At 44.9% G+C, this 16,157-nt stretch overlaps 1 protein-coding gene across 1 annotated transcript in view; it reads right to left on the reverse strand.

The window, feature by feature from the left end:
• The window catches only part of LOC308389409 (protein phosphatase 1 regulatory subunit 37), a 63,018-nt gene extending 48,434 nt beyond the window's left edge, over window positions 1–14,584 (reverse strand). The window contains exons 1-2 of the mRNA XM_080870805.1: window positions 14,398–14,584; window positions 13,363–13,463 (exon numbers count right to left, since the gene is read on the reverse strand). Coding sequence (XP_080726931.1) covers window positions 13,363–13,463; window positions 14,398–14,551 — 255 coding nt within the window. The 5' untranslated portion in view covers window positions 14,552–14,584. The remainder of the gene's footprint in view (window positions 1–13,362; window positions 13,464–14,397) is intronic.
• Window positions 14,585–16,157: the final 1,573 nt, after the last annotated feature.

Below are 16,157 nucleotides of genomic sequence, written 5' to 3' on the forward strand. Positions count from 1 at the left end.
CTGTTAAATGGCTGATGTCAAAAATAATGTACACATCGGTGTGTGTGTGTGTGTGTGTGTGTGTGACACGTCAGTGCTCAACGCTCTGATCTGTGCCGTTTGGTGTTCGTTTAACTCTCAGCTGAATTTTCAGGCTCACTTCGTTTCACACGACGTGACGATATCAGCTCGCTGCCGTCTTCTTTGCATACAGTGGGGCGCAGATGGATTTCAGACGAGGGGATGGGTCAGATAAAAAGTGGACAGTTGGAAAATATTTGTGAATCCTGGAAATGTGTCGGAAGGAAGCCTTTATCGAAGGATTCTGGGAGCTGGGAAAAACCTGAGCCCATTGAGTCGATTCAGTGACATTTTGCTGTTAAACGAAACATAAATCTACAAAACACACACACAAAGACTTGGCCATAGAGATGTGGGCTGAAAACAAGAAACTGGATATGTAAATATATATAAACTTGTGCAGATGTGTGACACACCAGGAGTGAAACGCTGACCTGGAGAAACGACCACAGGTGTGTTTATCTTCATGTATATTCCCTCTGTGCTGGAAACCCTGACACTGTGTCAGTGGGCAGAAAGACGAGACTCCAGGTACAAAAACCAAAATGTCCTTCACTTGTTCAGCAGACAGGGTCATCATCAAACATTACTTATGCATAATTTATGCTATGATAATCGTCCGCATACATATTTACAGCATACGAGAGGCTTTTTCCAGCCATCACTCGATGCAGTCCCCACTGCACGTCACGGATGTTTTTACTATATATTTACTGCACAGCTGAGTAACATGTCTTCTAGCTTGCATTTCATTGCAATGTTGACCCTGTGCTAACGTGCATATGACAAGTAAAGACTGTGAAACTGGGATGTGGATGATGCTGACTGGTTGACAAGTGGACTGGAACATGGGAGGAAGCTGGTGGAGTTCACCAGAGTGAAACGTAAAGTGGACACTTGTTGTTTTTAAAACTGCCAGCAGCACCAGTGTGGCCCACAGAGCGGCTGGACCACACACACTGCCTTCATCAGGAGGATGAAGTCCACACACAAACACACGCACACACCCCTCTCTGCTCTTGCAGCTTTGTTGAACACACTAAAGGCCGTGACAGCGAGCGCTGGGCGTCTCCTTCATTTGGTTTGGATGAAATATGTGAAGGAAGCAAAGAGGAGAATATTGCACTGATTGGGGTTCAACATTAAAGCCTCTCGATGAGTCGATCACTGATGTAAGGCGCACACAGATTACGTTCAAAACGTGGTCATTTCAGTGAGGAGCCCCCCCCCAAAAGCACTCATATTACATGTGCAGCCACCCGAGCGTGCAAATTCAATTCGCCCTAATAGGCCACTACCAACAGTGCATCACACGTGCCATTCAGTTTAACTGCAACTGCTCCCAATTCAATTAGCTGCAGAGAAAGTAAAATAGACTGTTTAGCACGCAGACACGCGTGTATCCACGTTCCCACGCGGCGTTAGAGCCAAACTACAGTGGGACGTGAAATAAAGGCGGGTGTGTCAGGCTGCGTGAGTGACAGACCTGCGTTAGCAGCAGCGTTTTTCCACCGTGGCTCCACAGCGTTTCAAGTGTAGCACTAAGTGTCCCGTTATCGCCGCCGCGGCCCGTAATGAGAGCGGCGACATATGTCCGGCCCCCCTCCCGATAAGCCCGCGCGCTCAGACGCCCCCCCGCTTTTATTTTGCACGTGAAACCTGCGAACTGCCGCCCAGCAAAATACTGTGGCACTTACTTAGTGACATTTACCTTGCTCCACACACGGGGGGAGGTGGGGGGGGGGGGCAATAACAATCAGCGTGCATTTAATTTAAGAGAAGAAAAAAACATCCTCACTTAGAATGACACAGGCACTGAGAGATATAGCTGTGTGTGTGTGTGTGTGTGTGTGTGTGTGTGTGTGTGTGTGTGTGTGTGTATGTGTGCGTGTGTGCGTGTGTGTGTGTGTGTCTGTGTGTGTGTGTGTGTGTGTGTGTGTGCGTGGCGTGTGCGTGCGTGTGTGTGTGTGTGCGTGGCGTGTGCGTGTGTACGTGTGCGTGTGTGTGGTGTGTGCGTGTACGTGGCGTGTGTATGTGTGCGTGTGTGTGTGTGTGTGTGTGTGTGTGTGTGTGTGTGTGCGCGTGTACGTGGCGTGTGTATGTGTGCGTGTGCGTGTGTGTGGTGTGTGCGTGTACGTGGCGTGTGTATGTGTGCGTGTGTGTGTGTGTGTGTGTGTGTGTGTGTGTGTGTGTGTGTGTGCGTGGCGTGTGCGTGCGTGGCGTGTGTGAGGAGCTATAACAGTCGTGCCGGCAGACTTCCGCAGTGCAGCATTAATGCTAATCAAAAGAGCTGAGAAAGCAGCGGTGGTCTGTAAAAACAGATTTTCCCTTTTTTGTCTTTTCATTTCTGGAGGGATTCGCTCTTCTCCCCCACTCCTCACCCCTCCTCCCTCACAGGGATTTATCCTGGGAAAATAACATTTCTGGGAATTGAATCTGACCCTGAATTTAGGAGAGGCACGCTGTGATGTCATCTTTGTTTCTTTAACTGTGGGATAAATAATGAAAGTTAAGTTGGAGTAATTGATTTCTCTTCAGTCCACTCAACTGAATAATCTGCAAGGGAAACAACCACTAAGCTATTCATTAGAAGATTTGCCAACATGCAACTAATTTCAAGCTTACTCTCCAAACATGCTGAAAAGAATACAAACGGTTGTGTTAAAGCTCGCTTAATCTAGAATCCCTTTGTGTTTACGGGCTGGGAAAATATGTCACTTTGAGCCTGGAAGTGGCAGACAACGCTTTTCTCTGGAAACTGGAAGAAATAAGAGTTTGAAAGGAAGAATGCCAGCACAACGTGTTTAACAGGTCTGGGGGAATAATTATTGTGACTTCATGAAGTGAATGAAAACTGCTGATTGTTCTGAAATGAATGACGTGATCAAAGGTAATGATTTAATAAAGCGTTAGTCTGGAATTTACAAAAAATGAATCAATATTTACACGAAGAACTAAGAAAATCATCAAGGACTCCAGTCACCCCAGCCATAAACTGTTCAGACTGCTTCCATCAGGAAGGAGGTTCTGCAGCATCCGGTCCCGAACCAGCAGACTGAGAGACAGCTTCTTCCATCAGGCCATCAGACTGCTGAACACGTCATAGACACCTCAGCTTCACTACTGGAACTTCAACATTATGCACTCCATACTGTACAGTAACGCCACTGTTTTGCACATGTCTCACTCTGTATATTTTATTTTATTTATTTTATATATTCTATTCATTGTTGACTCTATTTAATTTGTAAAAAATGTGTACACACACACACACACACACACACACACACACACACACACACACACACACACACACACACACACACACACACACACACACACACACGTAGAAAAATATTTAGTATACACATCCAGAAACGCATATACTATTATATATTGTACATATATTTATTAGTTTCAGATGTAGCCATTCTTGTATTTTGCCTGTTTATGTTATTGTATTTTGCACAACTCTGTTGCTTGTGAAGCTCGCACACAAGAATTTCACTCGCATGTGCTGTACCAATGTACCTGTGACAATAAAAGTGATTTGATTTGATTTGAAAAGGTAAAGAAACAAGAAAAAGAGGAGTTTTCTTTAACCCTGCGACGTCCTTTCATTCTGACTGACGCTGGACAGCTGAGTGAGGACACAGTGCTGAATCATCACGTTAGCCCGACTCGTATCAAGACGCAGGAGTAACCTGAAGCAGACGCTGCACGCTGCTTTATGTACAGAATTACGAGTAATTAAGAAATCTACTGCATTACTTAATTCTGTACACTACTTGTTACATTACTTTGGGGTTGTAAAATGACCTAAATCACATGACTAGTTAACATTAGAAACTTAGGCTACTGCTCCATGCACCCACTCAAAGCTCTGTCCCTGAGTGTTTTCAGACCTCCTCCTGCACGCAAACAACCCAAATGTGCAGGAGCACACTTTAACTGTCACGTCTTATATTACTACATTACTGGAAAATGTAATGTGATTACGTTACTTTGGAATGCATTACAACCAGCACTGGTCTAGGGTTCATACAACCAGTAGATGACCTGCTCTACTGCCTGAGCTACAGCACCACCACCGTCTGTAGCTACCCAATGAATTCATGCACCGACTGCATCGGTTCCTGAGTCGGTTCCTGAGGTCTTGTTCTACTTTAAATCACTGCAGTGGATTCACAGTCAGGACTGTGCCTTCCTAATTACACTGAGTGAACGACACATCCGACACTTGGGTTTGTACAGTGAAATCTGACAGTTTGTTCTTGTTTACCACTCCGACAGCAGTACTGCTTTATCCACTTAGAGCATTTCAAAGGAGCACGCAGGCCCCGAGGGTGCAATAAAAAAGGCTTTAAATAGTCTTCAGCGCTGGTCCTCGGGGAATCGCCTCTCGCCTTAAAAGACCTAATTTAATAAATTTGCTCTTTAGGCATTTGTCTTTTCCATTTGCATCGTCTGATTATGGATTCGTTCGCACGCAGCCTTTTGGTCTAAATATTGCCCCTCTTAGCTAATGCTTAGCCATACATATTTTATTATTTGAGGAGGACCACCTACATTCGTTTCTATTGCAGCCCGCTTCATTAGCACCTCAGAGATAATACGGCGGCTGTATGCTTAACGTAAGCGCTACTAAGTCTCTAATTTTCCACAAATAATTCCCCTTGATCTCGAGTGAAATTTGTGCCGGGGGGCTGGGTGGGTGGAGAGCAGCGTGCTTTAACATGGCTTGGTCCAAGTAAAGTGAGTATGTACATAAAATGAATTATAAATGGCACACTGTGTTTCAAGTGTGGCTGCGACAGAAAGTCAGACTTTATCTCACTGAAGGCAGAGAGGAGCGTCGCTAAGAAAGGAAATACTTTTACTGCCTGCGTGAGCGACTGTGATGTGTGTGTGCACGATGATGTGCATGCAGATGTTTTTGCATTTTTAATATTTAGTCACGGACGATCTGATATCCTCGTGTTGGCGTTGTTCCCACATCATCATAATTAATGTTTTTCCAGGGTCCACATTACAAGTGACCAATCACCTTCTTGTGACGTCATACTTCTGCGACTTCGAAAAATACCCACCTTCAAAAACAAATGTTCTTCGAGAAACCGCCTTTTGTCCGCCGATCCAGCAATTTGAATTCCACTCAAGATACTTTTCTTTAATAAACAGTAAGCATTATACATATATTTTCCTTGAAATGGCTGAAATGGATAGCTGTTTGTTTGCTAGTGATAGGCTACTTGTTCTCCAGAGAATTGCGTGTCAATGTATTATAATATATAATAAATGTACAGGTGAATATAGCTGTCATAAAAATGCTGTCAGGCAAAATTGCAGTAGCTTCCCTGATCATTTTACAAACATAAGTGAAGAGAATTTGAACTAAAAGGCCTAGACCAATGGTTGTGTGCTGAATCTATGAATCAAAATATCACCTGGAAACATAATTAACTGGTCCATAGCTGTGAAACTGGACATGGGTTCTTGATTCTATGGAGATTAACAGTAATCCAGAAATTTACAAATTTGTCCTGGGCCACTGTGTAATTGATGTCCCAGGGACAACATTAACACGGTGTCCCTGCAATTTTGCCTGACCCAACCCCCGGGCCACGAAACACCAAAAAAGTTGGGGAACGCTGGTCTAGAGAACACTGGTTAGCTAATGCTGTCGTCAAGTAGCCTATCACTAGCAAACAGACACCAAGCCAAGTGAGGAACATATGTATAATGCTTACCGTTTAAAAAGTATCCTAAAAGGACTTCAAATTCGGCGGACAGGCGGCGGTTTCTCGCAAGTGAAGCGGAGCGCTGGATTGACAGACAGAGGCGGGCACAAGTGAAGAAAATTTGTTTTAAGGTGGGTATTTCGAAGTCGCAGGAGTATGACATCACAAGAAGGTGATTGGTCACTTGCGATGTTGAACTGGGAACAACATTTATTATGATGATGTGGGAACAACGCCAACACGAGGATATCAGATCGTCCTTTAGTCAGAATGAGACGTATTCAAAAATCATAATGGCAACAAGATAAACCGAGTCAGTGTGAACGTCTTGACTGCAGACGGCTCTCACACACAGCGCCGAGCTTCTGACCAAACGCTTCCTAACAAGTGTTATAAGAGTGAGCAGCGCACAGCTGTGTCACATGACCTGGTCACGTACTTATTAAAAACTGAAAACACAAATAAAAGCTCTGAACACGGAGCGTTACTGTACAGTGGGTCCAGAAGCTGCATTAGCTCTGCTGCTAGCAGTCGCTGCTGCCCGATGCCGACTCCACACAGAGGTAAATGTAATAGGCCGCTTACATGATTGGCCCAGTGTCGTCATCACCTGACCCGTGTCTGATCCAGGATTGGATATGTGAGTCACACAATACTAGCAGCAGCCAGTGCCAGTGCGTTTCACAAATGTGACCTCTGACCTTGAGTTCAGACTCAAACTCTCTTTCAGTAGCTGCATCTGTGAATTTTGAACGTAGCCTAATTCTCGAGTTCTGGGATTTTGAAAAACCTTGACCCCTGACCTTGAAGACGAGGTGACTGACATTTAAACTTCTCCCAGACTTTTGCACCTGTGGTGTTCATTTGAAAATCCCAGGTGAGCGACCTCTGACCTTTAAGTCACTGAGATTCGAACTCATCTGAAAATTCTGATGGACGTACCTACGATGTCAGTTTTTAAATCTATGTTAACGCAAACTTGGGTTAGCATGCCGCGCACCTGCCAAAGCCAGCAGATTAGCAAACACTGCTTTCTGGATTCATTTAGAGCCTCTTTAATGATCTGAACAGCTGCTCCACACTAATGTTAGTGGGAGCTAATTTGATTATATCAATGGGCTTACTGAGTGTATCACAGGCTACATAACTTTCTGCACCGACTCCATTGTTCCAGCTCAGACTGTTCATTGTTACCCAAATAACAAGCCGTGGGTGACTAAGGACATCAAAGCCCTCCTCAACAACAAGAAGAGGGCTTTCAGAGGGGGCAACAAAGAGGAGGTGAGGAAGGTCCAGGTGTTACTAAAGGACAAGATCAGAGAGGCTAAGGACAATTACAGGAGGAAGCTGGAGTGGAAACTCCAGCAGAACAGCATGAGAGAGGTGTGGAGGGGCATGAAGACCATCACTGGATTCAGGCCAACCAACAGCAGGGGAGCTGAGGGAGGTGAGAATAGAGCCGACGAGTTGAATCTGTTTTTCAATAGATTCGACACCACAGTGTCTGCTCCCACCCCCACAACCTCACCTGCAGTCAGCCTGGAATCCAGAGCCACACCACTGTGCCAGCCTCTCTCTTCACATGTTGCCTCCTGTGAGATTCCTGACACCCCTCCCCCACCCATCACCTTCACTCAATACCAGGTTGAGATGCAAATGAGGAGACTTCACTCAGGCAAGTCTGCTGGACCAGACGGAGTGAGTCCCCTTGTCCTCAAGGCCTGTGCCCCCCAGCTGTGTGGAGTCTTTCATAAACTGTTTATGCTGAGTCTGCAGAGGGTCCCGGTGATGTGGAAGACATCATGCCTCGTCCCTGTACCAAAGACGCCTCGTCCCAGTGGCCCCCAGGATTACAGGCCCGTGGCACTGACCTCCCACATCATGAAGACCCTGGAAAGGCTCATCCTGGACCAGCTGCGACCCATAGTAAGACCACATCTGGATCCCCTTCAGTTCGCTTATCAGCCTCGTCTCGGAACAGAGGACGCCATCATCTACCTGCTCAATCGTGTCTACACCCATCTGGACCAGCCGGCGAGCACTGTGAGGGTCATGTTTTTTGACTTTTCCAGTGCTTTCAACACCATCAGGCCGACCCTCCTGGGTGATAAGTTAGCAGCGATGCAGGTGGATGCTTCTCTGGTGTCCTGGATTGTTGATTACCTGACAGGAAGACCACAATATGTACGTCTCCCACAGTGTGTGTCTGACAAGGTGATTAGCAACACAGGGGCACCACAGGGGACTGTCCTCTCCCCCTTCCTCTTCACCCTCTACACCACAGACTTCAGCCACTGCACAGAGACCTGCCATCTTCAGAAGTTTTCTGATGACTCTGCGGTGGTTGGATGCATCAGCAGGGATGATGAGACAGAGTACCGGGCTGTGGTCGACTCCTTTGTCACGTGGTGTGAGCAGAATCATCTGCAGCTCAACGTGGCAAAGACCAAGGAACTGATCGTGGACTTCAGGAAGACCAGGAAACACTTGACCCCTGTTTCAATCCAGGGGGTCAGTGTTGACATTGTGGAGGACTATAAATACCTTGGAGTACACATTGACAATAAACTGGACTGGGCTAAAAACACCACAGCACTTTACAGGAAGGGCCAGAGTCGTCTCTATTTTTTGAGGCGACTGAGGTCCTTCAACATCTGCCAGAAAATGCTGAGGATTTTCTATGAGTCTGTGGTGGCCAGTGCGATCCTCTATGCTGTTGCATGCTGGGGGAGCAGGCTGAGGGTCGCAGATGCCAACAGACTTAATAAACTGATCCGTAAGGCCAGCAATGTTGTGGGGATGGAGCTGGACTCCCTCAAGGTGGTGTCGGAGAGGCGGATGCTGTCCAAGATAAAGACAATGTTGGATAACACCTCCCACCCACTCCATGACATGTTGGTCAGTCACAGGAGCTCGTTCAGTGAGAGACTGAGATTACCGAAAAGCACCACTGAACGACACAGGAAATCATTCCTGCCTGTGGCCATGTCCCTGTACAACGCATCCACTTAACACACTGTTTGCTGCTACAGCTACACATGTTTCTTTTCCAACTATTTATTTATGAGTGACTTATGTATGTATGTATGTATATATATGTATATATTGTACTATTCTTAGTTAGCGTATTGTCTGTCTTGTCTTAATGTTGGTTTAAAATGGAGCACTGTAACAAAAAATAATTTCCCCCAGGGATCAATAAAGTATTCTGATTCTGATTCTGATATATCAGATTTGGACTTGGTGGAGTGCTTAACATCTTCATGTTGTAGAAAGATGCACTCTCACACCTTTAATGAATGACAGACATTATTCCAACAGGAGTCATCTTCGCTGAGAAAGAATATTTATTTCCTTATTGGAGATCATTTCGTCTTAAGTACGGCCCACTCCTCAAGCCGTCCCCTTCTTGCTGTGAGTCTGTCCAATCCTAACCTGAGTTTGTTTCCCAGCTTGTCGGTCATCTCGGTGCAAACTCCTCAGACTTCTCCCAAATGAACTCTTTTCTTTTGCTCCCTTTTCACCTGGAAACCGAGCTGCTGCTTCCATTGTCACTAAACATATGTGGGCTTGTGTTGCCATCCCTGCCGAGCAGGTCAGATCTGTGATGACGGTGACAGTTGAAAAAAACTTTTAGAGACTTTTTTTATTATTTGCATCAAATATCTGCTCTTGGAACAGCCTCTCCTGGACAAATCGACATTCTTTTGAACTCTATGCCATGTGTAGATCATCTCCCCTGTAGGATGATTTATTTTTAATAATTTAGAGCTCTGTTCAAAACGTCTGCCAGACACAGCAGGAGGCTGAAGCTCTGGAAGCTCCTGAATCAGGAGTGTTTACTTTTTCCCTCTGACTGATGTTTTTTATTTCAATTATAGGAATTATTGTAAAAGAGGCCAATTTTATGTATTATATCTTTGAATACATAACCTTTATCAGTAGCAGTGTTTCAAAGAGGATTACACTGGTGGGATGTGCTGATGTTTTCCACGCTACTGTATTCCTGATAAGAGAGCGACGACAGGCTGATGTCAGGTTAGAAGTTAGTACTACAGGTACACTGCTGCTAAATGTGCATGAGGAGTGTGTTGTTGTCATTGTGTACTCGCACAGCACGCACAGTAACACAGGAGGCTGTCAGGGCCTGTCCTGTCGCACAGTTTAGTGTTACAGTAACTACATCATCAACACAAAACTGCTCTGTTTGAACTTCACAACACGATGAAACAAACACTCCCTGCTGCCATGACACGGTGCATGCAACCAGTGTGCAAGCGCACAGTCTCCACTGTCCAACCAAATCTCACAGTTCACTGGGGTTTCAAACGACCTCATTTCACAAAGGCATTTATGGGTCAAGCAGCTTTTCTCACAACAACAGGATCAAGTCTATTTCTTTCTAAATGTCAGCACTGAGTCACTGTCCAGTAAGAGTTTAAAGTTGGGTCAATGCTTATTACATCCCTGCTGAATTTATCTGCTAGCACACAACAAATAAACCGTCTCTACATTTTATGGCAGTTGGATTTTAATGGATCGATATCAACAAAAATCCAAAATAAAAACACGTAAAAGCGACCTCAGTAATTGTGAGTCCCACGGACTGGCTGTGTCCATGTGGGCACACATGTGGGACTCCTTGGTCTCAGTGTTTTATGATACACACTTGTTCACAGGATCCATTTCTTCTGTTCCAACCTCTCCACCACCATGGACAAGAACCAACGAGCTGTTCGAACATCCAGACTGTAGACAAGGCTGTGATGGTCCACAGCAACAAGCTTACTGAGAATTATTTGGAAATGGAAATGGCATGCGGCCGCAGGATCTTCCTCATCAGGTGAAGATGATCATGAGAAAGGTGGCGGATGAGCCTAAAATGACTTGGTGGTCTGAAGGCAGTTGGACCACAGTCTTAAGCCAGTAAACATCTCAGTGTAATAAAACCATCTGGAGCCCTGGGCATGAACACAGCCGGCTGAGTTTGGAGGAACAGAAATGCCGAGCATGACCCAAACAGCACCGCTGCCCCCAGGAAAGCACAAAGGTCCAAACATTATTTCTGTTTCTCTGCAAAGGTTACAGGACAACCTCACACTGACGGGCCAGTGGACTTCCACTGAGATGGGTTGAGGATGATAACCGCCCACGACATATGACCAAGCCAACAAGACTATGGCTACGTCACAGAGTAGCCTCGCCAGGATCCAGACCGACAGAAAATCTGTGGAGGGAGCTGAAGCTCCAAGTGGCAGCCAAGAAACCTGAAGGATTGTTTCTGTAAAATCCCTCCTGAGAGGTTCGTGTGCATATCTGTTGCCAACTACAAGAAAAGTCTTACAGCTGTGCATGTAAGGGTTTCTCCACCAAGTACTCACTCATACTTTGCTAGGGGACTAAATATTTACTTCATGTAATGACATGCAAATCCCATTTCTATAATTCTAACTGTTATGTAAAGCGTTTTTGGTTGATATTCTCTCTCCCTCCACTAAAATGAAACTAGAAATGACAGCCTGTTCCCCCCACTGTGTGCTTCTAAGATGCCAGAGGTGCACCGTGGACCCGTCTATAACAGGCAAACTGCTTTTTCAAGAATTTCTAAAAATAGAAGAGAGGTTAGAGAGCGGTCTGTGATTAGCCACCACAGCAGGATCAAGTCATGGTTTAATTATTGCCACCTTAAAAACCTCTGGGATGGGATTTCTATCAGAATCATCACTGTTAGAATGACTGTTGGTACTGCACGTACTACTGTCAGTGTCTTTTCCTTCAGTATTAACTTAGACACGGGGCCGTACACTCTTTCTACCTGTGCACGTTTTATTTACAGGTGTTAATTACTTGCATTCATACTAGCTTGAGCTTCTAACCTGCTCTTAGCCTCTTGTTTAGAGTGGAGATGCTGTCAGTGCTGTGTCGCAATAAGCCTGATTGAGGTTGATGGAACCGAATCATTTCAATTACGCGCAGGACTTCAGTATGTGTGTGCACAGACTGAGCGTGATACGATGCTCTGACATCATACCTGAGAGTGCCTTTGTTTGGATAAAATGGCTGTGACAGCGTCTGAGGCTTGAACTGTACCAGGTCACAGTTGATATTGATCCTTTCTGCAGAGCCGACATATCATTGCATGCTACGCTTATTTTATCAGCAGAACTGCTGATGTTGCATAGAAGAACAAGGTTACACACACTGCTTTTAAAGCAATATTTCACTTTGTTGGTTTAAGATACGCGGCTCTGTGGCCGAGCTTTGAATTCAGATGTTTTCTAATGTTGTTCAGGTACAAATATGTTCATACTGCAGGAACTGCCCTTGTTTCTGAAAACTACTCATTTTGTTTAATGCAGCCCACAGTTTTAACACACATTACAACATGTCCCTCACAGAGTTCGCTGTGAGGCTCATAAAGGAAAGAAACCACTGTAAATATGACTTCCCCTGGGCGGCTGACAACATAAACACATACAGGATGTATCACATCGCTCTGGACCAAAATAAGGACAAACGCTCACAGAGTCTCTCACCTTTGCAGCGTTTAGGAAATGATCACAAGTTCACCTCTGAATATTTCCACCACATACATACGACCTGTCTTTCACACGTCACACCTGCCTTCGGTGAAGTTTACTGATAAACGTGTGACTGCACTACCAGCTTCTTAGAGAACAGTTAATACGACACAAACAAATTGAATGTATATAAAATACAACACTACTCCCTTTAAAGTAAATATTGCACAGAGGCTTGCACTGAGTGCTGGTTGTAATGTAATCTCTAAATATATATCTCCTAGCAACCTGGCAGAAGTCTGCATACACGTAGATTTCCAACCGTTCTCAGTAACCTGTAAGAACAAAACTCATTTTAACTGCAATTTAATTAAAACCCCAGAAGAGCTAAAAATTGATTTCTGTCAAACTGCAGTGAAACAAACTGATTTTGGAATCTGGGACAAAAATCTTTGCGTAACCAAACGACAATAATTCATTTGAATGTGTCGACTGGTTTTCTGGCTCTAGTTCACACATGATATGGAAATCAGTTTTTGATTTCACAAGTCAGTACGATGTTGTTCATTAGTGTATAAGGCCACTCGTTAACAGGGCACGCTGGCTTCACTGACACTTTAGACCAGAGGTCTCCAACCTTTTTTGCGCCACGGACCGGTTTATGCCCGACAATATTTTCACGGACCGGCCTTTAAGGTGTCGCGGATAAATACAACAAAATAAAACTAGTACCGGTACCGAAAAAAAGAGAATTTATTCATAACACACTGAAAAGACCCAGGAAAATCGAGTAAACGATAAAAACGATAACAAAATAACGCTGAAAACCAATAAAACCCTGAAAACTATACATTTCACACCTGAGCCTCAACTCTCACGGCCCGGTACCAAACGACTCACAGACCGGTACCGGTCCGAGGCCCGGGGGTTGGGGACCGCTGCTTTAGAGAGTCTGCAGGGCTTGACCAGCGGCTGGGGTGTCAAAGATAAGATAAGATAAGATGACTGAATCCATCAGGAGCTGACGTGAGGCTGCATACCTGGAGCTGCTGCAGGATGCGCTCCCTGGGCGTCACCTGATGTCTGCTGCAGCTGTCCTGATAGGCCAGCGACACCTCTGTGAAGGTGAGTCTGCTGTCAGCTGAAACAGGAGAATCTGCTCATTCACTGCTTTAATGCCTCTGCAATTAGTGAGCAAAAGCAACCATGCAAAAGTACTTAAGGTAAGTGTGTGTGTGTGTGTGTGTGTGTGTGTGTGTGTGTGTGTGTGTGTGTGTGTGTGTGTGTGTGTGTGCACTGCAGGGAACTGTCAGTGAGAAGGACATGAATGTCAGTCTCTGAATGATCAATCAACCAATCACGTATCTTAATGCATCAAGCACAGCTTTATATCCAGCTGACGTGAGAGACAACATTTGATTCTTCACTGAGGTCTGAGTGTGCACAGGTGATCCCTGTGGATAGTGTGCACAGGTGATCCCCTAATGTGGATGCACCAAGTATAGGTCAGTCAAAACTACTGTGTGCAGTCCAGAGGAAATATGGAGGAACATGAACACAGAAAGTCTCCATTAAAATGGGTTCAAAATAATGATAAATAAAGAAAAAAGCAGGAGTTACTAATGCTTGTCTTCACAGGAGCAAACAAAGGCAAAATATTCAAATATTATTTTCCTGCAAAATCCCTCAAATTATTTTTGTTATAATCCCTAAAAATGCCTGTTATAAATAATACATGAGTTGACTGGATTTTAGTTCAGCTTTTCTGCTACATGTCTGATGCTTTTTCAAGGACAGAATAAGAGTAACATGCTAACATGATGTAAGGTGCATCTTTTTGACAAATACATTCAAATCGTTGATTCAAAATCTCAAATATAAATATAAAATATGTAAAATTCTTTAATTTACTTCTTTTAGTGAAATCATGGATTGATCACGTCCTTTAGATATTAAGATGCTAAAATAACATGTAGTGGTCATTTTTAATGAGATGTTAAGAGCTTAAATCAGGTATAGAAGTGAGAGCTACACTTCCACCATCACTGAACGTCATCACTTAAACAGCAGCTCACCCAGTTTCTCAGCGTTCCCATGCTCAGCAAAGCTGGACACTAGCTGTTCGTCCGGAGGGAAGCACACATGCTTTCCTCCTTTACTTCTCTTTGATTTCCTTCTGGGCTGTCCTGAGCTGTCATCGTTCTGCTCATCATCACTGCAGTTGGTCATCGCCTCTCTTTACTTTAGGACTGCAGCACGGAGCGCTCTATTGTAATAGAAGGCCAATGGTTAGTCAGGATGGGAACTCCAGCGTCGGTCACGTTACATGCTATCCATGGAGCTGTGACAGCAGCTACTGAAGTACTTCTGGTAACATAAAAGAGTGAAGTAGTGACGACGTGCCCTCGTGAATGTGAAACGTCTTCAGTCTGTGGCGACACTGAAGAACCAATATCTTATTCATGAGCTGTGCACTGTTACCCAATATGTTTGGATCGAATGACACACTGAAAACAGGTAAGGCTCTGCACATTTACATACTTATTCAGATTCATTTACAAAATTCAGGGCTGTTCTGGATAAGACAAACACAGGTAAGTTACCGAGGTAACCACGTTCGATCAAATATTCTTAGTTATCCAAATACTTTGGTTGAGTTTCCCACTGAAGTGTCTGTCTCTGCAAGCTGCCTGACAATGTCAAAAAAGACAGAATGAAACAGACAAAATACAGAAGCAGCAGTTTGTGGAGACAGTTCAGAGACAACAGATCACAGCCAACCTGACACAACACACTGCAACAGCCACTGAAGCACGGCCGACCTTCGTCTCTGCAGCAGCCCCCACCAAGCTTCTCTAATGATGGTTTTTCAAGGGTTACAGTTACAAGAATGAACTTTTCATTGGAGTAATTTGTTTCTTACAGAGAACATTTCTTAGAAACACACAAACACGCAAATGAACAGCTAAAGTGCAGCAGCCACTCTAATTATTGTGCTAAGTACAGTAAAGTGTGACAGAGCACAACTGTAGAACAGGCCAACTACAATGACCTCACCCTAAACACCAACAAAACAAGAACGGATGCCCCCCCCTCTCCATAAAAGTGACTTTGTGGAGAGGGTATCCTCTATTAAGTTCCTCGGCACCCACATATCTGAGGACCTATCTTGGACCACAAACACATCAGCCCTGGTGAAGAAACCCCAGCAGCGCCTCCACTTCCTGGGGGTTCTGAGATGGAACAGGCTGCAGTCTGACCTCCTAGTGTCCTACTGTGCCACCTGTGTGGTACACTGGTTGCACAACAGCTGACAAGAAGAGACTACAGAGGGTCATAAGAACTGTAGAGAAGGTGATTGGCTGTACACTCTCCTACCTGCACTTAATTTCCAGCTCAAGATGTCTCTCCAGAGCCAGAGCAATTATAAAGGACCACCTCCATCCTAACGACCACCTCTTCAACATCCTGCCCTCTGGAAAAAGGTTCAGATCCATCAGGTGCAAAACCAACAGACTAAAGAACAGCTTCTTCCCAGGAAGGGACCGGTCCCCTCCAACTACCAACCAGTAACCTGCCTCAGCATCACATGGAAGCTCCTGTCAGGCATCATAGAGGCTAAGATGAACAGACACATGAGTGGGGCACAGAAAGGGATGGGCAAGAATACCAGAGGAGCAAAACACCAGCTACTGGTAGACCGAGCAGTCAGACAAGGCTGCAAGACCAGGCTGACCAACCTGTGCACTGCCTGGATTGACTACAAGAAGGCCTATGACTCAATGGCCCACAGCTGGATCCTGGAAGGCCTAGAACTGTACAAGATCAACAGGGG

Source organism: Rhamphochromis sp. 'chilingali' (genome assembly GCF_963969265.1).
Source record: "Rhamphochromis sp. 'chilingali' genome assembly, chromosome: 21".
In the NCBI taxonomy this organism is placed as follows: Eukaryota; Metazoa; Chordata; class Actinopteri; order Cichliformes; family Cichlidae; genus Rhamphochromis; species Rhamphochromis sp. 'chilingali'.